Below are 24,227 nucleotides of genomic sequence, written 5' to 3'. Positions count from 1 at the left end.
TCCAAGTGATGTTCTTTCAGTCTCTACAGTCCGTCTCCAGGTGGTTTTGGGACGTTCAACTTTCCTCTTTCCCTCAGGTTTCCATGTGAGTGCAACTGAGCATATTCTGTTGGTATCCATCCTTAGTACATGACCAATCCATCTCCATCTTCGTTCTATTATATCATCACTTAGCTTCTTTGTTCCAGCTTTTATGTGAAGGTTTTCGTTGGATATTGTATCAGGCCATCTTATTTTCAGTATCTGTCTTAGACATCTGTTTTGGAAGGTGTTTAATTTCTTCTTGTCTCGTTCGGTGGTTTTCCAGGTTTCACATCCATATAGTAGGACTGATGTGACTAATCTGTTAAATAATCTGACCTTCGTCAAGTGGCATACTAAATGAATATTCAGAACATTTGTCTGCCACACCGCCGCACTGCCTTTGAAAAATTAGCGGGGAAATATAACGTTATTTTCAGAAAACGTCTTAATTTTTGGCCCAATTTGTGAGGCTTACGGGAGGGATTGAGTAAACAATATTATATTTCTCAATTTTCCTAAAAAACGAGTATGGTGACAAATATTTTTCAAAACATTATGACGTGCCATTTTTTTCAAAGAATAACATATCTTTCTTTGGCCAAATCGACACCGTTAGAAATATTTAAAAAAATCAAAAATATGCATTTCAAATGTTCATTTCTTGCCGTTGTTTGGGTTCACCATGACGTTTTTGACTTTGAGTAAGAACTAATGCTTTAAATGGTAAAGTTAGATTTTTCTTACCATCTTAAATTATTTAGCTTCAATTTGAGCCCAATTATATAAGTTTATGTTGATTAAAAAATCATAATTAATTTTTTTGAATAAAAAACGTTTTTTACTCCAAAATTGCAAAAATGTTCAATTTTCAGCAGCATTTTTTGCAAAAACGAAATCGACAACATATATTTTTTTTTGGCAAAATTTGATTCTCTGTCAATTGAAGAATAAAATATCTTTAAGGGAAAAAATTCTCACCGTCAGAAATAAACTGTTGGATATGCCCTTAATACACTTAAACACAAGTAATTGTTTGAAAACTACAAAAATGCTTATTTTGGCCCCTCTTTTTCCTAAACTATTGGGAACATAACCCCTAAATTCAATACTAACTATCCCTTCATAGTATGAAAACTTGTGGTAAAATTTCAGAGAGATCCATACACTAAAACACAAGTTATTTGTTTGAAAACCACAAAAATGCTGATCCCTTTTTGGCCCCTTATTCCAAAACTGTTGTGACCATAACCCCCAAAATCAATCCCAACCTTCCTTTAGTGGTATTGAACTTTCTGGTAAAAATTTATAAAGATCCATTCACTAAAACTAAAGTTATTGTCCGGAAACTAAATATGTCTTCAGAAGACGACTACGAAGACGACAATGCTGACGATAACGACATCATAGCATTATACGACGCAAACAAATTTTTGCGGTCGTATAAAAATTGATAATGCAATATAAAATTTTACCTTTTTTTGTAAAGCCATGAATTTAAAAATGTTGGTTACTAGATTAGCAAATGTCCCAATATTTCTGACTTTCAAGAAAGAAAAAAAAATGCATTTCTTTTATTTCCACTTACTCTATCAAATTCATTATTCCTGAATATAGATAAAATTGTATGAGGAAATTTACCTCAAATTATTTATATTATACCAAAATAATATTGGATAAATATCTTGAAAATCAAAAGTGTTTAAAAAACAACTTTCTGTAAATAGACAATTGATCAGATCTTAAAATATTGCATACACAATGTTAAACAGAAAGAAAACCATATTAGCCCTTTGAAATTAGTATGTTTTTCGATTTTTACCATAACACCTGAAGACTTTATGTTTAACCACTCCTAAGATGTACTTTCTCCTTAGTATGAATTGGAAAGAAGTGGAGTTAAAACAAACACCACACTTAATTGTGAATTTTCTTGTTTCATAGGTTGTACAAAATCTGTTCATGCATTATATTTTACACATGCTTTCCTTCTTGAAGATCAATGTTTGTGATGTTTCTTAAAAATTAATAGAAATCAAAGCCAAACTACATATTGTGTTCCTCCTTCATCTTGGAATTATGTTCATTTTCAAATGCACATATGCCTACCACCAGACCACCCCCACCCCTTCCTTTTTGAATTATAAAATAATATGACAATGAAGATTACATGAACTGTATATTTAAAACAGCAGTGAAAAAATATTTATGGAATAATGACAATAAAGAATAAAGTACACAGAAATTCTATAAAATATATTATTGACAAATGATATGACACAAATCTTTCATATAAAAAAATCTGGCCTAATGGCATACTGAATAAAATTTTTCAATTGAGAACCTGTTTTTCTAACTTTTATATCAATATCATACAACTTCTACCATTTTCTTTCCGTTGGTCTTATATTTGGCTAATAATCCATTGGTTTGCCCATTTGATGCAGCCTTCTTTTTAACAATGTACACTGAAAATAATAACATAAAGTCTATTTCAAACCCCTTTATATTTGTTGATTATTTTGTGCTAAGAGCACCTTTCAGCAATATTGTTTGTCTTGTGGCATCCAGTTTTTATATGTGGAAAACAGTTGAGTGTCCAGAGATAAGCCCCAATCTTATGCAGGAAAACTAGTAATCCTAGACAACTAAGCTTGGTGACAAGCATTTCATTACCAGAAATATTGATAATCATTTTTCAAAATTTCCTATGTACATCAAAAATAAATTTAAACTGTACTTCATGTAGATCCTGTCTTTATAGCTATGATGTATACATACAATTTCACTAATTGTATTTATTCTAATGCTGACTTCTCCCTAGCTTTTGTGAGAGATTGATGATAACTCTAATACTTGTGCTTAAATAGCTATAGGTTATCAGAACTTTTCTTTAAAAATAATAGTTTTCACCTAAATTTTATAAGCAAAGAGGAGATACAATTATGCCTCATCAATATAAATTATCAAGAGCATGATGAGGTGGGTTTATAACACATCTCTTAATCTAATTCAATGTATATTCCAAAGAAATCAAAGATCTTATAAATTAAACTCTGCTTGGTATAAGACAAATTATAATATAAAGAATAAGAAGAATGTTCTTTTTAGGTGATTAAACTTACGGAGGTGTTTCCTAAGTCTTATCAGCAAGACCAGTACTCCAATAATAGTTGCCACACTTAGACATGCACAAATTCCTTCCAAAATCGATTGCATCATTGGTTTATTGTCTGGCTTCTTCAATTGCGGCTCTGAAAATATAAAATAAAGCTTATAAATAAAGTAACAGAAAGAAAGCAGTCTTAATCTCCAATCATTGGTTTTACCTAAATTTCAGATTTGATAAGATGAAATATAAACCATAACAGATTTTAAGATATGATTTGAATTACATAGTAAAGATATTATTATTTCTGTATGTACCACTTAAAAAACTTATCCAAAATGTTTTTCCTATTTAAGGATGTACATCTCTGAGGAGCCAAAATTCTAGAATTAAAATTTTTTTCTTAACCTGATTTTTGGGTCAATATGACCTTAAGAAAGTTATTGATAAAGAAAAAATCATATGATGGTGTACTTTTTTTTTTGCTACAGACAATATGAATTTCTCTTTTTTTATTAATTCTTATCCATTTATTGGTTATTATCATGACAATGATTACAATTTCCCAATTTTTTTTTTAATACTTTTGCTAAAGATGAAGTGGGTCAATCTGAATAAATATGACCATAAAAAACTATATGCTGTTGTTAATATTAAAAGTTTCATAAAATATTGTGTTTTTCTTGACAAATTGACCAACTTCTTTGTTATCAGTGATCGAAAAAGTACATTTTTAAGAATTTTGAAAAGAAAAAAACTGATATGGGATGTACACATCTTTGGTAAAATCATTTCTTTGTACCCTCTCCTATTTTCTTAACATTTTGGCTGATGGCACTTATTATATCAGTTCTAAAATTTGAAATATTATTACTAAACCAGATGCTCTGCAGGGCACAGCTTTATACGACCACAGAGGTCGAACCCTGAACAGTTGGGGCAAGTATGGACACAACATTCAAGCTTGATACAGTTTTGAATTTGGATTGTGATTAAATAGTTGACAAAAGAGCAAAGGTTTCTGACACAGAATGAATGTGGTCTAATGAACTTAAACTTTTTTTGCTTTTGAGCAACACACTGTACTGTTGAATGTAAATCCCCTCCCAAAAAAATATTTGAAGAAAAATTCTTTTTAATTTCTGAAATCTGAAATGAGAATTTTTTTTACCCCATCCCCCCAACCCCTCCCCATTTTTTTCACCTCCCCCATCTCTTATTCCAAAAATAATCTCAATTCAAATTTCTAATTAAGTTGGCAACAATAACTACTCATTTAAATACACCATAAAGTATTTAAATATAAAATAACTTACAGTCATGGTTGAAATTAATATTAAATAAACTCATCATAGATACCAGGACGAAATTATATATATACGCCAGACCCACTTTTCGTCTACAAAAGACTCATCAGTGACGCTTGAATCCAAAAAAGTTTTAAGAAAAAACCCAAATAAAGTACGAAGTTGAGATCCAAAATTCCTAATTAACAGTAACTTCTAAAAATAAATTTACAGCTACAAATCTCAAGACAATGATCACCTTCCTTTAACATAATTTTCATATGGAACCTTGTGGGACAATGTAAGTGAGATCCATACAGTTAAACTTAAGTTATTGTCCTGAAACTTAAAAAATGCTTGTTTTTGGCCAATTTTGGCCCTTAATTCCCAGACTGTTTGCCCCATAACCCTTCAAATAAATCCCAACCTTCTACTTAATAGTATGAACATTGTGGTACAATTTCAGAGTAATTGAAATACTTAAACACAACTTATTGTCCTGAAACTAGATAAATGTATGTTTTGGGCCCCTTTGGTCCCCTAATTCCTAAACCGATGGGACAATAACCCCCAAAATCAATTCCAAACCTTCAAATAGTTCCAGAAAAGTTGTGGATAAAATACTAAGACAACATGCCAATGTAATGCCTTACTGGACATAGACTGGACAACTTCCCTATCACTATATATATATATATATATATATATATATATATATATATACTGCCAACTTCAGCAAGCAGGTTGTGCAATGATTCTATGGTAATAAGACAATATAACAAGACATTTAAAAGATATCTGCACAAATCTCAATACATTCAGCATGAATCCTGTGAATATAAGCATAATAAATTAATAATTACCTTGTTTTACAGTCTTTGTGCTTGTAGTAAGGTTTTTACAGACAAACCCGCTGTAATCCATATCTACTGTAAACAATCTAAGATTATACAGCGTCTCTGCTATCAAATCTGCAATGATGATTTTTTTGTTTTTCTGGTTGGACTGTTCTGACATATTCGCTACTAGCAACCATTCAGATGACTCGTTCATTTTGTATTGTAAATAAGTGACCAGTTGATGCCCTCTGCTTAAACCAAAATACCACATGACTGTGACATTTGTTTCCAATGAATCAACAACAGACAAATTGTATGGACAGACAGGTTCTGAAAAAGAAATTTAAATACACTTTTTGCCCCTTAATGAGCAGAGAATCAAATATCACAAGTCTGTAATGACATTAAAGTCCATAAAAATAATAACCCAATGGATTATTTTCATTATGTTTCAGACAAAAATCAAAAAATCATTTGTTTGTAATAGATGTGCCTTGATGTGCCTAGGTTAATTCCCCTTAATTTGGACAGATTAATTATTTAGTATTTAAATGTTTATTTTAAGTTAAATTTGATTTAAATATAGTAGGATAAAAGTAAAGAATGTTGATTTAACTGTTTTAGTATTTAACTTTTGATGTTTTTATAATGTTTTAAGAATACTCATTTATTTAACTTTTCTTCAGTACCTTTTATGTTAAAGTTCTCCTGATTAATGACAAGTTTAGGATATCATTTCATATTCAGTCGGAGTCAGCCTTGCACAGGCCTCCAAATACTCGCCGGACTCATCAGCCCACCCGAGTTCAGAGTTAGCCACCACTTTTGGTGCAGTTCGCCAGAGTTAGTCACCCCTTTTTGGAAAATGACGCCGTCATTGTTCCATTACTGGCGACCTGAACTTCATTACATTTCTCTGCCTACCACGCTTTGTTTCGTATTTACTATTTTCTATACAAACTGGAATTTGCTTGTGTTATCATTATGCTTGAGAGGTCATTGTGTAGTAATCAGCCAGGAATCAGTTTACAAACTAACTGGTTTCTGCTTGTATTCCACTACACTCGAACAAAGTGTTGTAGTTCGACGGGAACCAGTTTAGAATTTGTAAACTACAAAACGTAATCGGTTATTGTTCATTCCGATTTGGTGTTTCATACCGACTTTTATGGTTTGAATAAGCTTAAGACCCTTCAAACATTAATGTGATAGGTATATTAAAGACTGTTTTACAAAAGGATGGAACTGTTTTGCTTTCAAAGTTGTACTATAGTGATATCTGTTATGTACGGATTTCCACTCTCACCGGTTAATTTCTTCTTTTACACGTGCTTTTGAAACTTCCTGTTTAAACATCGCAAGTTTTAAAATTGTTTTTTGAGTGAATTTAACTTATTTTAACAATCATGAAGCGTTCCAGAATCATTTCAAGCAGTTTCTTCTTCTCTTTGATGATGGAAAATGGATTTTTCTCAAGAAAATACCGCAAACAATCGCAGAGGAATTGAAACGTACAAGTCAAGTCGGCACCTGGTAAAATTGGCATCTAGTCAAATCGGCCCCTATTTGACGTCAATTCGGCATCCAATAATATTTGTTATAATATTTTCTATTCAATTAATTAATTAATAACTGTTACCAAGTACATAGTGAATATGTAGTTGTGTATTTAGGTAAACAACGAAACCAAAGTGAAATTATGTTTTTGTGTATAAACATGATAAAGGTAAACAAAGAAGCCCTTACCCAAGCTGTTGTTTTAACAATTAGACAATTATTAAAATAAAATGGAAAACTATGAGTCCCTTTCAATAAATCAAACTTTCATACCAAATAATAAGCAAATTTAAGGTGTTTTTTTTCAGTAAAGTTTAAAATGTTAAAAAGCATTAAACAAACAATCCTGTAAAATGCTCAACTGGTTTAAATAATGCATAAAAATATCCAATATCTCATGTATTAGTCCAAATAATTATGACGTCTGGCAAGGCTATTTTATTTTTTTTCTTCGTAGGAAGGCGTCCCAGAAAAAAATTAACATAGCCTTGCGGTCATAGAAAGGTGTCCCAGAATAAAATTAAACCAGATGCTCCGCAGGGCGTAGCTTTATACGACCGCAGAGGTTGAACCCTGAAGGGTTGGGGCAAGTATGGACACAACATTCAAGCTGGATTCAGCGCTAAATTTGGATTGTGATTAAATAGTTGACACAGCATAGGTTTCTGACACAGAATGAATGTGTTCTAATGAACTTAAAATTTTTGTTTTCTCTTAGAGCAATTCACTATGCTGTTGAATATTAATCCTCTCAAAAAAATGTTTGAAAAAATTTTCTTTTTTATTTATGAAATTTCAAATGAGAAAAATTGAACCCAATTTTTTTAATCACATCCCCCTTTCCCTTATTCCAAAACTAATCTCAATTAAAATTTCTAATGGAGTTTGCAACAATAACTACTCATTTAAATACATCATAAAATATTAAGATGTAAAAAAACTGCTTGTTATTACTGAATGGTAAAGATTATTTTAATTTATCAGTTGGTAGTAAAAAGTGAATATACATTGTATATTGTATATAACAAAGATTTAAGTTGATTCTGGACAAAGAAAGATAACTCCAAATAAAAAAAAATCTTGCTATTGCACAATATTTTGCAATTAGATATTTCTTGCTTACTATTCTGGACAAAGAAAGATAACTCTAATTAAAAAAAATTGGCTATTTCACAATATTGTGCAATTAGATATTTCTTGCCATTGCGCAATACTGTGCAATTGAAAAGACTTGCTATTGCACAATACTTAATATAATAATTTTAGATCCTGATTTGGACCAACTTGAAAACTGGGCCCATAATCAAAAATCTAAGTACATTTTTGGATTCAGCATATCAAAGAACCCCAAGATTTCAATTTTTGTTAAAATCAGACTAAGTTTAATTTTGGACCCTTTGGACTTTAGTGTAGACCAATTTGAAAACAGGACCAAAAATGAAGAATCTACATACACAGTTAGATTTGGTATATCAAAGAACCCCATTTATTCAATTTTTGATGAAATCAAACAAAGTTTAATTTTGGACCCCGATTTGGACCAACTTCAAAACTGGGCCAATAATCAAGAATCTAAGTACATTTTTAGATTCAGCATATCAAAGAACCTAACTGATTCATTTTTTGTCAAAATCAAACTAAGTTTAATTTTGGACCCTTTGGACCTTAATGTAGACCAATTTGAAAAGGGGACCAAAAGATAAGAATCTACATACACAGTCATAACAGTTAGATTCGGCATATCAAAGAACCCCAATTATTCAATTTTGATGAAATCAAACAAAGTTTAATTTTGGACCCTTTGGGCCCCTTATTCTGTTGGGACCAAAACTCCCAAAATCAATACCAACCTTCCTTTTATGGTCATAAACCTTGTGTTTAAATTTCATAGATTTCTATTTACTTATACTAACGTTATGGTGCGAAAACCAAGAAAAATGCTTATTTGGGTCCCTTTTTGGCCCCTAATTCCTAAACTGTTGGGACCTAAACTCCCAAAATCAATACCAACCTTCCTTTTGTAGTCATTAACATTGTGTTTAAATTTCATTGATTTCTATTTACTTAAACTAAAGTTATTGCGCGAAAACCAAGAATAATGCTTATTTGGGCCCTTTTTTGGCCCCTAATTCCTAAACTGTTGAAACCAAAACTCCCAAAATCAATCCCAACCGTTCTTTTGTGGTCATAAACCTTGTGTCAAAATTTCATAGATTTCTATTAACTTAAACTAAAGTTATAGTGCGAAAACCAAGAAAATGCTTATTTGGGCCCTTTTTGGCCCCTAATTCCTAAAATGTTGGGACCAAAACTCCCAAAATCAATACCAACCTTCCTTTTGTGGTCATTAACCTTGTGTTAAAATTTCATAGATTTCCATTCACTTTTACTACAGTTAGAGTGCGAAAACTAAAAGTATTCGGACGATGACGCAGACGACAACGCAGACGACGACGCCAACGTGATAGCAATATACGACGACAAATTTTTCAAATTTTGCGGTCGTATAAAAAGCCTTGCCAAACGTAATAATTATTTTGACTACTCATATATATATCATTAAAAATACACCAAAAAGTCATTAAGTTGAGAAAAATAAATATGTACAAAATGTACATGAACACCCAAAAATGTGAAAGTTAATATTTAACTCTTTTTGCTTAAATACTGAAAAAAATTCTGGCAACCCCTTACTTATTTTTACTCTTTTTGCTTAAAATACTGTTAAAATTTATATTTAACATGGGTGACGAATTGACTATATCAGGTGTCGATTTAACCAGGTGCTGATTTGTCCAGGTGCCAATTTAACAAGGTGCCGGTTTGACTAGAATTCTTTGACAAATGTTTGAAATTACCTGAGTTTTATTAGACCTTTGATAACAGTAACAAAAAGATTATTTACTTAATATTTTGTGGGAGAAGGGGGTTCAGACTATGTGGTATCAGGTCTGTTCGCGCCCAATACACTTTCGCACCCTACACGTTCGCACCCAAGGTCCGTTTGCACTCTACTCATTCGCGCCCAATTTTAATTCAAATTCAAGTTAAATAATTGGAAAATCATGATTGTTGTTTTAAATTGCTTTGGTGTAAATACTGATTCTAATGAAACAACTTTTGTAACGTTCATTTTCATTGGATAACGTCACTTTCTTACATGGCATCAATTGACAATTGATGCTATGGGACGTACGCGCAAGCGCAGACGGCATATGACAGATTTTAAATGCATGTTTTAACGTGTACTGACATAAGAAGTCTCTAAACACATTAACTCCAAATGGAGCTTTCGTTAGTAGAAGCCATATTAACTATGTGTATCAGTGGGAGAAATGTGAAAGCATAAAAATATAGTATATATACCAATACACATAATTAACAGCGCCTGGTGATGTTTCATAGCCTGACCGGTTTCGGTCCAAAAAGGACCTTCATCAGAGGCAGAAGGCAGAATGGTGGATTAATGTTTGCACCCTATTTATATAGATATGGTAACCAGCGGTTGAGTTAACCGGCGGTTGAGATTTAAGCGGCGGTTCAGAGTTAACCGGCGGATCAAAGTTATCCAGTGGATAAATATGTATCTGGTTGATGTCTAAACAGGTTAAATTATCCTTTCAGTGAAAAATCCTCGTGGGGTTTCCATGGTTACAGTTATCTATATTTAGCTAATGTACACGTTACAGTAAACGTTTTGACATGTTACGGTAAACATTTATTTTGACATTATACGGTAATGTGACCTAATGATATAACCATACTTGGGCTTTAGCATTGGGTAAAGGGTGTTTTAATAATTTAAGAAGTACATGGTAATCATTTAGTCTTGATCTTTGGCTTGTGATACACCTAAATATCAAGTCTTTGAATAGTATTTCATGGTAGTTATGTGATCTTGATATTTGGCTTATGATACACCTAAATAGCAAGTCTTGAAATTGTACTTCCTAGTAGTCATGCAGTCTTAATCTCAGGCTTATGATACACCTGAATATCAAGTCTTGAAATAGTATTTCATGGTTGTCATGCAGTCTTGATCTTTGGCTTATGATACACCTAAATATCAAGTCTAATAATAGTATTTCATGGTAGTCATGCAGTCTTGACGATTTAGCTTGTGATACACCAAAACATCAAGTCAAAACTATTACCCCCCCCTAATACCAAACAAAATTTGGTTTGAGGGGGGGTTTAGAATGCTTCATTTAAGCCTTTAGTACTCCTTTTAAGATCAAAGGTCGACGAATATTAATCCTCAGTGTTAAAAAGTTTTCAACACCTTAAGTTTGTAATGTAGGTATTACATATATACATCAATGTCAGGTAATCGCTAGGGTTGTTGAATCTCAACAGGCGGTTAACTCAACCGCGAGTTAACCGCCGGTTACCATATCTATATAAATAGGGTGCAAACATTAATCCACCATTCTGCCTTCTGCCTCTGATGAAGGTCCTTTTTGGACCGAAACCGGTCAGGCTATGAAACATCACCAGGCGCTGTTAATTATGTGTATTGGTATATATACTATATTTTTATGCTTTCACATTTCTCTCACTGATACACATAGTTAATATGGCTTCTACTAACGAAAGCTCCATTTGGAGTTAATGTGTTTAGAGACTTCTTATGTCAGTACACCTTTCCTATATTGGCTATTGATTTTTCACTGACATAGGATCTCTAAGCGTAAGCCTAGCGATTACCTGACATTGATGTATATATGTAATACCTACATTACAAACTTAAGGTGTTGAAAACTTTTTAACACTGAGGATTAATATTCGTCGACCTTTGATCTTAAAAGGAGTACTAAAGGCTTAAATGAAGCATTCTAAACCCCCCCTCAAACCAAATTTTGTTTGGTATTAGGGGGGGGGGGTAATAGTTTTGACTTGATGTTTTGGTGTATCACAAGCTAAATCGTCAAGACTGCATGACTACCATGAAATACTATTATTAGACTTGATATTTAGGTGTATCATAAGCCAAAGATCAAGACTGCATGACAACCATGAAATACTATTTCAAGACTTGATATTCAGGTGTATCATAAGCCTGAGATTAAGACTGCATGACTACTAGGAAATACAATTTCAAGACTTGCTATTTAGGTGTATCATAAGCCAAATATCAAGATCACATAACTACCATGAAATACTATTCAAAGACTTGATATTTAGGTGTATCACAAGCCAAAGATCAAGACTAAATGATTACCATGTACTTCTTAAATTATTAAAACACCCTTTACCCAATGCTAAAGCCCAAGTATGGTTATATCATTAGGTCACATTACCGTATAATTTCAAAATAAATGTTTACCGTAACATGTCAAAACGTTTACTGTAACGTGTACATTAGCTAAATATAGATAACTGTAACCATGGAAACCCCACGAGGATTTTTCACTGAAAGGATAATTTAACCTGTTTAGACATATACCAGATACATATTTATCCACTGGATAACTTTGATCCGCCCGTTAACTCTGAACCGCCGGTTAAATCTCAACCGCCGGTTAACTCAACCGCTGGTTGAATCTCAACCGCCGGTTAAATCTCAACCGGCGGTTGAATCTCAACAGGCGGTTAACTCAACCGCCGGTTTCCATATCTATATAAATAGGGTGCAAACATTAATCCACCATTCTGCCTTCTGCCTCTGATGAAGGTCCTTTTTGGACCGAAACCGGTCAGGCTATGAAACATCACCAGGCGCTGTTAATTATGTGTATTGGTATATATACTATATTTTTATGCTTTCACATTTCTTTCACTGATACACATAGTTAATATGGCTTCTACTAACGAAAGCTCCATTTGGAGTTAATGTGTTTAGAGACTTCTTATGTCAGTACACCTTTCCTATATTGCCTTAAAATACAATACAGTTATCTCCTAAATGTATTTATAGCTTGGTATGAGTAAAACATTGAAGATTTTAAAGGAAAAACACAAAAGATAATTGTTTTTAACAGCTTGGTCCCTTTGATCTGAAACAAAGAAACAATAAAATATAGGAACCAAAATATAGCAATCCACTATTATAACCAAAACATGATAAAATCTATTCAACACAGAAAAAAACATAGTCAGAATCTCACTTCATTTTGAAAGAAGTCAATGAAACAAAGTTATAGCAATACATTAACCAAAACATGATTAAGAGTTATTCAACACAAAATAAAACGTTGACAAAATACCACTTTATTTAGAAAGGATTATTATAATTTTTAACAATACGCTATCTAAAACATGATTAAGATTTATTCAACACAAAAAAAAATGCTGTCTCACTTTATTTTGAGACAATGACAACAATTATACTTATAAGAAAACACTTGCTTACAGAGTTATTAAACACAAAACCAATTAAGATTGGGTGCGAACATGTAGGGTGTGAAAGTGAAAGGGGCGAACATGAGTGGGCGCGAACGGACCCTGATTCAGACTATGTACCAGTGAGAAATATACAAGCCTTTCTACGGTATTTATTTCAGGTAGTCTTGACCTATTCATTTGTCTTAAAAAACAGCCAGTTGTCACCTTCACTTCACTTCACACACACACACATATACGAATATCAATTATATGCTTACGAGACATGTTGCATTGTTAAACTAATTACGGTATGTGAAAATCAAGACTTGCATAAAAACTATCCTAATATTAGAGACAGTGGCGTCATTTTTCTTTAGAGCTTTCAGCTCTTTGATTGGTGCAATTTTACTACTTTATAACACAACGTGAAGCAAATTTACTTTATTTTACTTAAAAGACTAACTCTGGGAACACTTCATTTTCATTTTTACATTTGAAATTACTTTATTTTTGAACTTCAGTTAAGAAAGTTTTCTGACTCCTGTTTATATCCGACTTTGTTTAAATTCATGCAATTACTGTACATTTGTGAATAAAGTATAGTTTTCATTTGATTTATTGTCTGTTGTTCAGCCATAATCTGATATCAGGTATCCCAATGGTCGAATAGGGGCGAAGAACTGGCCACTACACGTCCCGGGAGGTGTCGTCACCGACCCCCTCCCTTACATGTTCAACAAATTTTTTATATGTTCAAGGGTAACAATTTGAAAAATTGCATATTAAACAAAAATTGTACATCTTTCAAACATGAAATGATAGATCCTCCCAATCCAATATTAACAGTGCTAAATATAAATCAGTTCATCATTGTTTATGCCATTTAAATTGTTTAATTGAACATACAGATTTTACTTAACTTTTTTTTTATATGTATATAATATATATATATATGCCATGTACAAATGTATCTTCTGACATTGGACTCAGACTTCTCGTGAACTGAATTTTAATGTGCGTATTGTTAAGCGTTTACTTTTCTACATTGGCTAGTGGAATACTTGGAGGGATCTCATAAACATGTTTAACCCCACCGCAATTTTGCGACTGTCTCAAGTCAGGAGCCTCTGGCTTTTGTTTGTCTTGTATGATTTTTAATTTTAGTTTCTTGTGTATAATTAGGAGTTTAGTATGACGTCCATTATCACTGAACCAGTATACATATTTTTTTAAGGGGCCAGCTGAAGGACGCCTCCAGGTGCCTGAGTTTCTGGCTACATTGAAGACCCATTGGTGGACTACAGCTGTTGTCTGTTCTATGGTCGGGTTGTTGTCGCTTTGACACATTCCTCATTTCCTTTTTAAATTTTACAAATTATCCAATCAATGATCAATCAATTGAAAAATGTTATAAACAATATTATCAAGATACTTACCTACATATTCTTTAAGCTTTTTGGTAATACTACTGTCAAACCCCTTAATAAATGACAAATAACTATTCCAGTCTTCATAAGTTAGATCATTAATGAGGATGCTTGTGTCATTTTCCCATTTGACTTTTCCCATAAATTTTGGATTGACTTTATTCTGGAATACCAGAGTATCAGATTTTCGATCTCTTGTCATCATCCATTTAGTTGTTTTGTTTGTATCATTTGTTTTTACAATTACTCTGATACTGTTTTCATTAACCAAATACACATCCACCTTGTCTGAAAAAGAAGAAATCATGCACTGCGTTTTCAAAAGCTAATATTTTATGAATGCATTGTACACACAAGGTTGATCTTTGGTTTGAAATATTTCTGATGTACTTGTTCAGTTGCAAGTGAATATATACTTGTACAATATTTACATCATTATGCATCTTGTATTCATACATGCCAAGTGACATGATATTCGTGTGTAATACACCCTTTTTCAACGGTTTACATGTGAGGATTTTGTCACATGGCGTGTACATGCTTTTCAACACTTTACAAGCAATTACACGCTTTTTCATTCTTTTCATTTTTTGGTTGTTAGTGAAATCGCTATTCTCTGTTTTTTTCCTTATTCAGCGATAAATACAGAAAATTAGAAGTAATTGTTTGGCTGCCAAATTGTTTATTTTTCTATATGGACAAACAGTAAAAGGTAAGTAGTTTGTGATTAGTTTTAACGATTTTGTGACTTTCTTTCAAATTCACTTTATAGGGGAAATGTGCACAGAAAGAGGTCGCTTTCAGGGCCTGTACCGTCGTCTAAAGCGCCAATTATTTAGCCAAAACAATGTGTACGTACCAAGATTCAAGATTTAATAAATTTATTTTGGAGTTCCCGTTTAATTGATCGAATGACAAGTAATGCATTGTGCATTCTATGTTGCAATGATAAAAACAATATATTTGAGAGGAGAAATACAATGTAGCTATTTAATAAGCATTTAACATGTTTATTTAATGGAAATCAAATTTATATAACATTTTTCTTTTTCAATTTAAGTTTCAAATCTAGCCAAAAGATTTCTACAGGCCATGGGGATGAAAATATCACAGAACTGTTAGATCAGCTCTCATAGTACCACTTATCTTCTGATGAATTACCCAGTTTTGAACAGGCAATAGCAATGGGAGCAATGGCAGAGACAATAGATTACATTTTACATTTCCAGCATTATAACATTCTTTCAAATCTTGATAAAAGCTAATTCAGTCAAATATTAATTCCTACTCAGTACTGTGGGAGAGCAATTTCAATTATATAGAAATTGACACTGAATTCTGATCAGAACTTGACTATGTTACATTTATATTGTGTGCTGTTATCAAATAAATGTAACTAAACTTGAAACTGGCAGTTGTTTTGAATATGTGTCTAGTGGTGGTGCTTTAAAAGCAACATCACAGACCATTGTTTAATACAATAAAAGTTAACAGTGGAATATATATTGTTATTTCATATTAACAAATTTGTATGTGAAATTATGAACATTACCACATTCATATTAAAAAGTCTGCATCACGTCACACGTTTTCACACGCTTTTTGACATGTCATGTCATGTTATGACATGACATATGTCATGACATGATTTCCAATTGTCAGAGGTTGGCAAGTATGCTTGTATTTTTATCATCAAAATCAATTTTAATTTTAATCATCATAAATCCTTCACATGGCAATAGAGAATCCCAAACTGTGAAGACCATTTGTATTGTTGATTATGCTGCAATATTTAATCTTTATGTAAGATTTTGATAAAATATAACATAAATCTGTCATTTAGAATAGCAGTGGAAGATACAAATTTGAATAGAAGTTTAGACTAGGTGGATAGAGTGACTGAATGTTGGACAGATCTAGAAGAACCTACAAACTCTCCCTTAATAGGGCTCTTCACAGATAGTTTGGCCATATTGAATAGGGGGCAGATTTTTTTTGAAAGAGGTGGAAATAGTATGAAAGTGTGGGAAATCCTATGCATGTTTCCAAGCATGTTTTTAATGATGCTTTCTGTATTTTTCACACCATTTTTACCTCCATTATGAAAATCTGCCCCCTATCCAATATGTCCAAACTAACCGCGAAGAGTCCTATTTTAACAATAGACCTCCTGCTTCAAAAAAGTAAGGATACCTTAAGCAATGGACTAGGAAAGCTGCGTATCTGTTCAAATTTAAAAGAAATAAGAATTCATAGTTTGTTAAAAAATATATTTAGATGATATTATTAAGAGAATAAATGAACTTATTTATTCATACATATAGAGTTAAGAAGGATATTCTAATCAAAGATTATTTGGAGGGAGGTTTGAAAATGCTTGATTTGAATATGTTCATTACAGCACTTAAATCAACATTGATTAGGAGGATTTTGCAGAGAGATAGTAAATGGCAAAATATTTTCATGTCAAATATAGATAAAAGAAAGTTGTTTAGTTGTGGTGTTGATTATATTAGACAACTGTATATGACAGTTAACAACCATTTTTGGAAAGATGTACTAAGATCCTGGGAAATGATTATTCAAAAAGAAAGAAATTTTACTTATGATTCATTTTTATCAAATCCACTATGGCTGAATAATAATATTAAGATTGGTAATAAATCAGTAATTTATCAAGAATGGTTCAAAAGTGGTATTAGATTTGTAAATGATATAGTTGACGAAAATGGATCGTATATTTCATTTGACCAATTTAAGCAAAAATATAACATTAACACAGATTTTCTTAAATTTTACAGTGTTATTTCGGCAGTGAAAGAGGCATCAAAATCTTTCCCTAAAGGATCTTACAAATTAGTTTGTCCTTTTATACCATCATGTCTACAAATATTTTTAAAACATTGTAAAGGATCTAAAGATATGTATTCTGTTCTGACAAGAAATAATGTTATTCCTACTGGACAGCTTAAGTGGGTTAAAATTTTAGGTGAACAGAATCTGAACTGGAAAAAGATTTTCAGACTGCCTTTTGATGTTACTAAAAAAATAGTAAATTACAGTGGTTGCAATATAGGATTAAGCATTGCATTATTGCCACAAACCAGTATTTAGTTAAAATAAAATTGACTGATGATCCTTTAGGCCACACCAATTTAATTTCTAGTTCTACGGATTTTTGGACTCCAAAATTTGGGGCGAGCGAGCGATTTGAAAATTTTAATAAAAAAATATTCAATTTGCAAATTTTTGAGGCGAAGCTTGAAAAGTAAAGGCGAGCGATTATAATTTTTTTTTGTAAACATAAAATAATAGGTTTTGACAATATTAAAACTTGATTTATCACTTGTACTTTGACATTTCTTTAATTTCTGAAGTATTTTTTCTCTGTTCACCAAGAAACAATTAAATCTGGTCTATGTATGTGTGACTGACAATGAGACAATTTTCCATCCAAATCATAATCAGTTTTGGGGGCAACCCCTTAATGTTATAAATATCTCTTTTACATGTTTTATGAGGGATCAATATACGTTATAATATATTTGTTTGTACAAAAGGGCTCATATTTTCTCATAGAACTATATATCTATTTGGTATTAAATGGTCAAAACATGTCCAATAATTTTGTAATATTCCTGGACTTTAACCATGTTAACACATTTACTTTAACAGTTTCATATTATTCAAAATAAGTTGACCCCTCTTTTAGAAAAATTTGTTTAAAATATGATGCAACTCTCCTTTTTTTAGTACAAAATTCTAAGTGTTCAAAGGTTTTGTATAGAAGAACTATACAACTCCTTGGTATTTCTATTTTCTTTTCTACATCAGTAAAATGACCCCTTCTCTGAGGGAGGGTTGTTCTCAACCTGATAATAACAAACACAGGTCAAAGTACGGTCTTTTACACAGGGCTTTGATACAGACCAAACAGCAAGCTATAAAGGACCCCAAAATTATTAGCGTACACAATTCGAACAGGAAAACCAACGATCTAATTTATATATCCAAACGGGAAAATACCAATGAACAACATCAACAAACAATAACTGCTAAACGACATGCTCCTGAATCAATCAGGACAGGTGCATACACAGGCAGCGGCTATGGATAGTTTTGTTTCGCCAGCATACAATATAATTGCAGTTGAAAGAAAATCCTTCAGAAGTTCTTTGTACTTTATTCTAACAACGAACATTTTTTGATAGGGAATATAAGTAAGGGGTAAAGAAACCAATTTTTTGTTCTTCACGGAAATACCCGCTGTTATAACTTTTATCGGAGCACTCCAGGTTTCATGCTGAAACAAATATTCTCACAGATATTTACACAGTGTGGTGGGGTGCTTTTATGTTTAAAATCGTTATATATATACAGGTTAGACTGTGATTTATCAAATGTTGATATCTTTTTATAATATTTACAACAACAAAAACCAGGTGCTCCACAGGGCGCAGCTTTATACGACCGCAGAGGTCGAACCCTGAACAGTTGGGGCAAGTATGGACAAAACATTCAAGCGTGATACAGCTCTGAATTTGGATTGTGATCAAATTTTTGACATTACATGGTTTTTTTTTACACAAAACAAATGTCAAGATTTTACAAATCAATTAAAGATTTCTTCTTCAAACTTTTTAAATCTAAAATCAAATAGTTGATCATGACACAGCATAGGTTTTTGACACAGAACGAATGTGGTCTAATGAACTTAAAAGTTTTTTTTTGCCTTTGAGCAATTCACTAGGCTTTTGAATATTAATCCTCTCAAAAATATGTTTGAAGAATTTTCTTTTTATTTATGAAATCTGAAATGAGAAAAATTTAACCCCCCCCCCCCCCTTTTTTTTCACATCCCCGTTTCCCTTTTTCCAAAACTGATATCAATTCAAATTTCTAATGGAGTTTGCAACAATAACTACTCTTTTAAATACATCATAAAATATTACAAGAGTGCACACGCTGAAATGTCTCGCCTTCTATACTAATCATTGATATTATGTTGATAGTCTTAAGTATAAAGCTAAGCTTTATTACAACTGTCACATAAACTTTACATTAACCAAGATAACTAAACAAAGACCAATGAACCTTGAAAAAGAGGTCCAGGTCAGATGAACCATGCCAGGCAGACAGGTACAGCTAACAATGCTTCGATACAACATATATAGTTGACACATTACTTATAGTTTAAGAAAAATAGACCAAAACACAAAAACTTAACACTGTGCAATGAACCGTGAAAACCGTTAAATAAAACCTGCTCGACTGACATAAAGATCATAAAATATTTCCATACACCAAATATAGTTGACCTATGGCATATAGCATTAGATAAAAAGACCAAAACTCAAAAACTTAACTTTGACCACTGAACCATGAAAATGAGGTCAAGGTCACATGACATCTGCCTGCTAGACATGTACACTTAACAATCATTCCATACAACAAATATAGTAGACCTATTGCATATGGTATGAGAAAAACAGACCAAAACACAAAAATTTAACTATAACCACTGAACCATGAAAATGAGGTCAAGGTCAGATGACACCTGCCAGTTGGACATGTACACCTTACAGTCCTTCCATACACCGAATATACTAGCCCTATTGCTTATAGTATCTGAGATATGGACTTGACCACCAAAACTTAACCTTGTTCACCGATCCATGAAATGAGGTCGAGGTCAAGTGAAAACTGTCTGACGGGCATGAGGACCTTGCAAGGTACGCACACATCAAATATAGTTATCCTATTACTTATAATAAGAGAGAATTCAACATTACAAAAAATTTGAACTTTTTTTTCAAGTGGTCACTGAACCATGAAAATGAGGTCAAGGACATTGGACATGTGACTGACGGAAACTTCGTAACATGAAGCATCTATATACAAAGTATGAAGCATCCAGGTCTTCCACCTTCTAAAATATAAAGCTTTTAAGAAGTGAGCTAACGCCGCCGCCGTAGCCGCCGCCGGATCACTATCCCTATGTCGAGCTTTCTGCAACAAAAGTTGCAGGCTCGACAAAAATGTAAAATAAAGTGCTTGTTATCACTGAATGGTAAAGATTGGTTGGTAGTAAAAGTGAATATACATTGTTTATTGTATAAAACAATAAAAAAAACTTCATCAGCAACATTTTATATTGGCAAATTTCCAATGAAGTTATTTACATAAAGTTATTGGCAAATAAAAATAGAAAATGACATCATAGTCATGTCTGGCAAATGTCCAACATACATTATCTAAAAACATTTTAGATAAGATAAGGAAAAAAAGCTTCATCAGCAACATTTTATATTGGCAAATTTCCAATGAAGTCATTTACATAAAGTTATTGGCAAATAAAAATAGAAAATGACATCATAGTCATGTCTGGCAAATTTCCAACATATATTATCAACTACTATTCTATACAAAGAAAGATAACTCCAATTGAAAATTAATTGCTATTGCACAATATTGTGCAATTAGATATTTCTTGCTATTGTGCAATACTGTGCAATTGAAAATTTCTTACTATTGCACAATATTTCATATGGAATCCTGATTTGGACCAACTTGAAAACTGGGCCCATAATCAAAAATCAAAGTACATATTTAGATAAAGCATATCAAATAAGCCCAAGAATTTAATTTTTGTTAAAATCAAACTTAGTTTAATTTTGGACCCTTTGAACCTTAATGTAGACCAATTTGAAAACTGGACCAAAAATTAAGAATCTACATACACAGTTAGATTTTGCATATAAAAGAACCCATTAATTCAATTTTTGATGAAATCAAACAAAGTTTAATTTTAGACCCCCATTTGGACCAACTTGAAAACTAGGCCAATAATTAAAAATCTAAGTACATTTTTAAATTCAGCATATCAAAGAACCCCAAGGATTCAATTTTTGTTAAAATCAAACTAAGTTTAATTTTGGACCCTTTGGACCTTAATGTAGACCAATTTGAAAACGGGACCAAAAGTTAAGAATCTACATACATAGTTAGATTCGGCATATCAAAGAACCCCAATTATTCAATTTTTGATGAAATCACACAAAGTTCAATTTTGGACCCTTTGGGCCCCTTATTCCTAAACTGTTAGGACCAAAACTCCCAAAATCAATACCAACCTTCCTTTTGTGGTCATAAACATTGTGTTTAAATTTCATTGATTTCTATTTACTTAAACTAAAGTTATTGTGCGAAAACCTAGAATAATGCTTATTTGGGCCCTTTTTTGGCCCCTAATTCCTAAACTGTTGGAACCAAAACTCCCAAAATCAATCCCAACCTTTCTTTTGTGGTCATAAACCTTGTGTCAAAATTTCATAGATTTCTATTAACTTAAACTAAAGTTATAGTGCGAAAACCAAGAAAATGCTTATTTGGGCCTTTTGGCCCCTAATTCCTAAAATGTTGGGACCAAAACTCCCAAAATCAATACCAACCTTCCTTTTGTGGTCATAAACCTTGTGTTAAAATTTCATAGATTTCCATTCACTTTTACTAAAGTTAGAGTGCGAAAACTAAAAGTATTCGGACGCCGGACGACGACGACGACGACGAAGACGACGCCGACGCCAACGTGATAGCAATATACGACGAAAAATTTTTCAAATTTTGCGGTCGTATAAAAACGGTGTGGGAAATGGACATGATTACAATTCCGGATGAGGGAAGCGGGAATATAAAAAAAATAAAAAAAATCTGTTTTGAAAAAAATATGTGCGGGCGGGTCCGTCGAACAAGGGATCAAATTGGTGTGGCCTTATGTACATTTTGCAAATCAGATGAGTCTATAGAACACCTGTTTTGGAATTGCAATACTGTACAAGATTTTCTACAGGATTTTGATGACTGGTTCCTTTCCGGTGGAATAAGTCTCCCCATGAATAAATTAAACTTTCTTTTTGGAGACTTATCCAAGATATTTCCCAACAACCCATATAACATGATTTTTCTTTATATTAAACAATATGTGTATCATTCTAGATGCTTTAAAAAGAATCTCTCATTGCAAGCAATTATAATAAAACTGAAAGATATGTATAAATTAGAGAATATGATAGCTGTAAAAAATAAAAAGATAACTGAATTTGACAATGTATGGAATGTTTTTGAAAAACTGTTAATGAATACCAGCTAATGTCTTTTTGTTGTTGTTACAATTAATTATGACTACTTAATTATAATCTTTTTTTAAAGAAAATATTATTGTCATGTTATGTACTTGATTGGTGTTGATGGCTGTTACGAAAGAAATATGTCTCGTAAATTTCCATTTTTTTTTCAACAAAATTATTTGATATTTAAAATATAGATAGGGATGTAACTGGATAATCTTTTTGTGTTTTGTTTTTGTTTTTTGTTTTCCTTCTTTATTTCTTTATTTTTAATTTTTTAATTTTTTAATTTTTTTTTTTTTTTTTTTTATTTCTTTATCTTTTCAATAGAAAATGTAAAATATTTTCAATTAAGATTTATTTATAAAAATGACATTGTATTTATCTTATATGTATTATATTGTATGTATGTAATGTATATGTTGTAATTGTTGGAAATAAAAAAATCAAAAGTTAAAAAAAAAAAAAAAAAAAATATATATGAGTCATTCCACAGTAGTGGTATCAAAATGTGGGACAGTGTTTTTTTTTTTAAAAGTGATAGTATCATGCAATAACTGGATATTACAGATAGTTTAAACATTTAACTACATGATATTGATAATAAAAAGATAAAATAAGGCAGATAAAATGCCAAAATGTGCTTCTAAAAAATGACTGTGGGAAAGTGACGTAGGTTACATTGGTGTCCAGTAAAATGATTTAAATACACATATTTTGTAACAGTGACTATTAAGTTTATGCATTTTCAGTTCTTTCCATTGAACCTAATGCACATTTTCTCTGTTAAGTGTCTCAAGACTATTTTTGGGGGATGTTTGACTCTCTACAGTTTTGACCAAGCCTCACGAAACATCCTTATTCATGTTTAACCTATTATAAATTAACACAGAGACAACACAATATAAACTGCCTTTTGAAAACTATTTAAAGACATAGTTTTAGTGAAAAATATATGAAAAGTTATTTTTTTATGAGTATGGAATAGAAAAATAAGAAAATTTGTAAAAAATGTAACGATCATTACAATGGACACCAAAAATTGTGTCAAAACTAATATCCTAATAAAAAAAAATAACCGTCAAGTTTTCTTATATTTTGATAATGAATTTTATAGAAACTCCATCAGAATAGTTATACAAAGAATAAATATAACATCTACTAATCAAGAGGATGTTGAAATTCAATACAAGTCTAAATATTCCATGTAACAATCGTCACAAAATGTAATTGAACAGCCCCGTACAATTATAGAACCTGTATGTTCAAATAGTCATCTGAGTTTTGTAGAAAGCATCCATTGACCTATAAATGTGTAGAACTCATTAAAAAATCTTTCTTTTCAGTCTAAATCTAGGTTATTTAGACAAATTTTGGGCGAACCAAATGTCTGTTATACATTGAAACACCATAAGAATAAATTTAGTAATTAATACATTGAAACACCATAGGGGGTCTTGTAATTAATACATTGAAACACCAAAGGAGGTCTGTTTTTTTCTGTGTTGAGTTTTTTAATGTTGTCTCTATCTAGAATA

General features: G+C 31.9%; 1 protein-coding gene across 5 annotated transcripts in view; it reads right to left on the bottom strand.

Moving 5' to 3' along the window:
• Positions 1–1,698: 1,698 nt before the first annotated feature.
• The window catches only part of LOC143080505 (uncharacterized), a 71,869-nt gene continuing 49,340 nt past the window's right edge, over positions 1,699–24,227 (bottom strand). For all 5 annotated transcript variants that reach the window (XM_076256367.1, XM_076256372.1, XM_076256369.1 and 2 more), the window contains 4 exons: positions 14,573–14,851; positions 5,280–5,585; positions 3,147–3,275; positions 1,699–2,489 (listed from right to left, as the gene is read on the bottom strand). In XM_076256367.1, coding sequence (XP_076112482.1) covers positions 2,392–2,489; positions 3,147–3,275; positions 5,280–5,585; positions 14,573–14,851 — 812 coding nt within the window. In that variant the 3' untranslated portion in view covers positions 1,699–2,391. The remainder of the gene's footprint in view (positions 2,490–3,146; positions 3,276–5,279; positions 5,586–14,572; positions 14,852–24,227) is intronic.

The sequence above is a fragment of the Mytilus galloprovincialis genome, chromosome 6, assembly GCF_965363235.1.
Source record: "Mytilus galloprovincialis chromosome 6, xbMytGall1.hap1.1, whole genome shotgun sequence".
NCBI lineage: Eukaryota > Metazoa > Mollusca > Bivalvia > Mytilida > Mytilidae > Mytilus > Mytilus galloprovincialis.
Note: the sequence above shows the minus strand (reverse complement) of the source record. Positions and strands in the feature narration are given on the sequence as shown.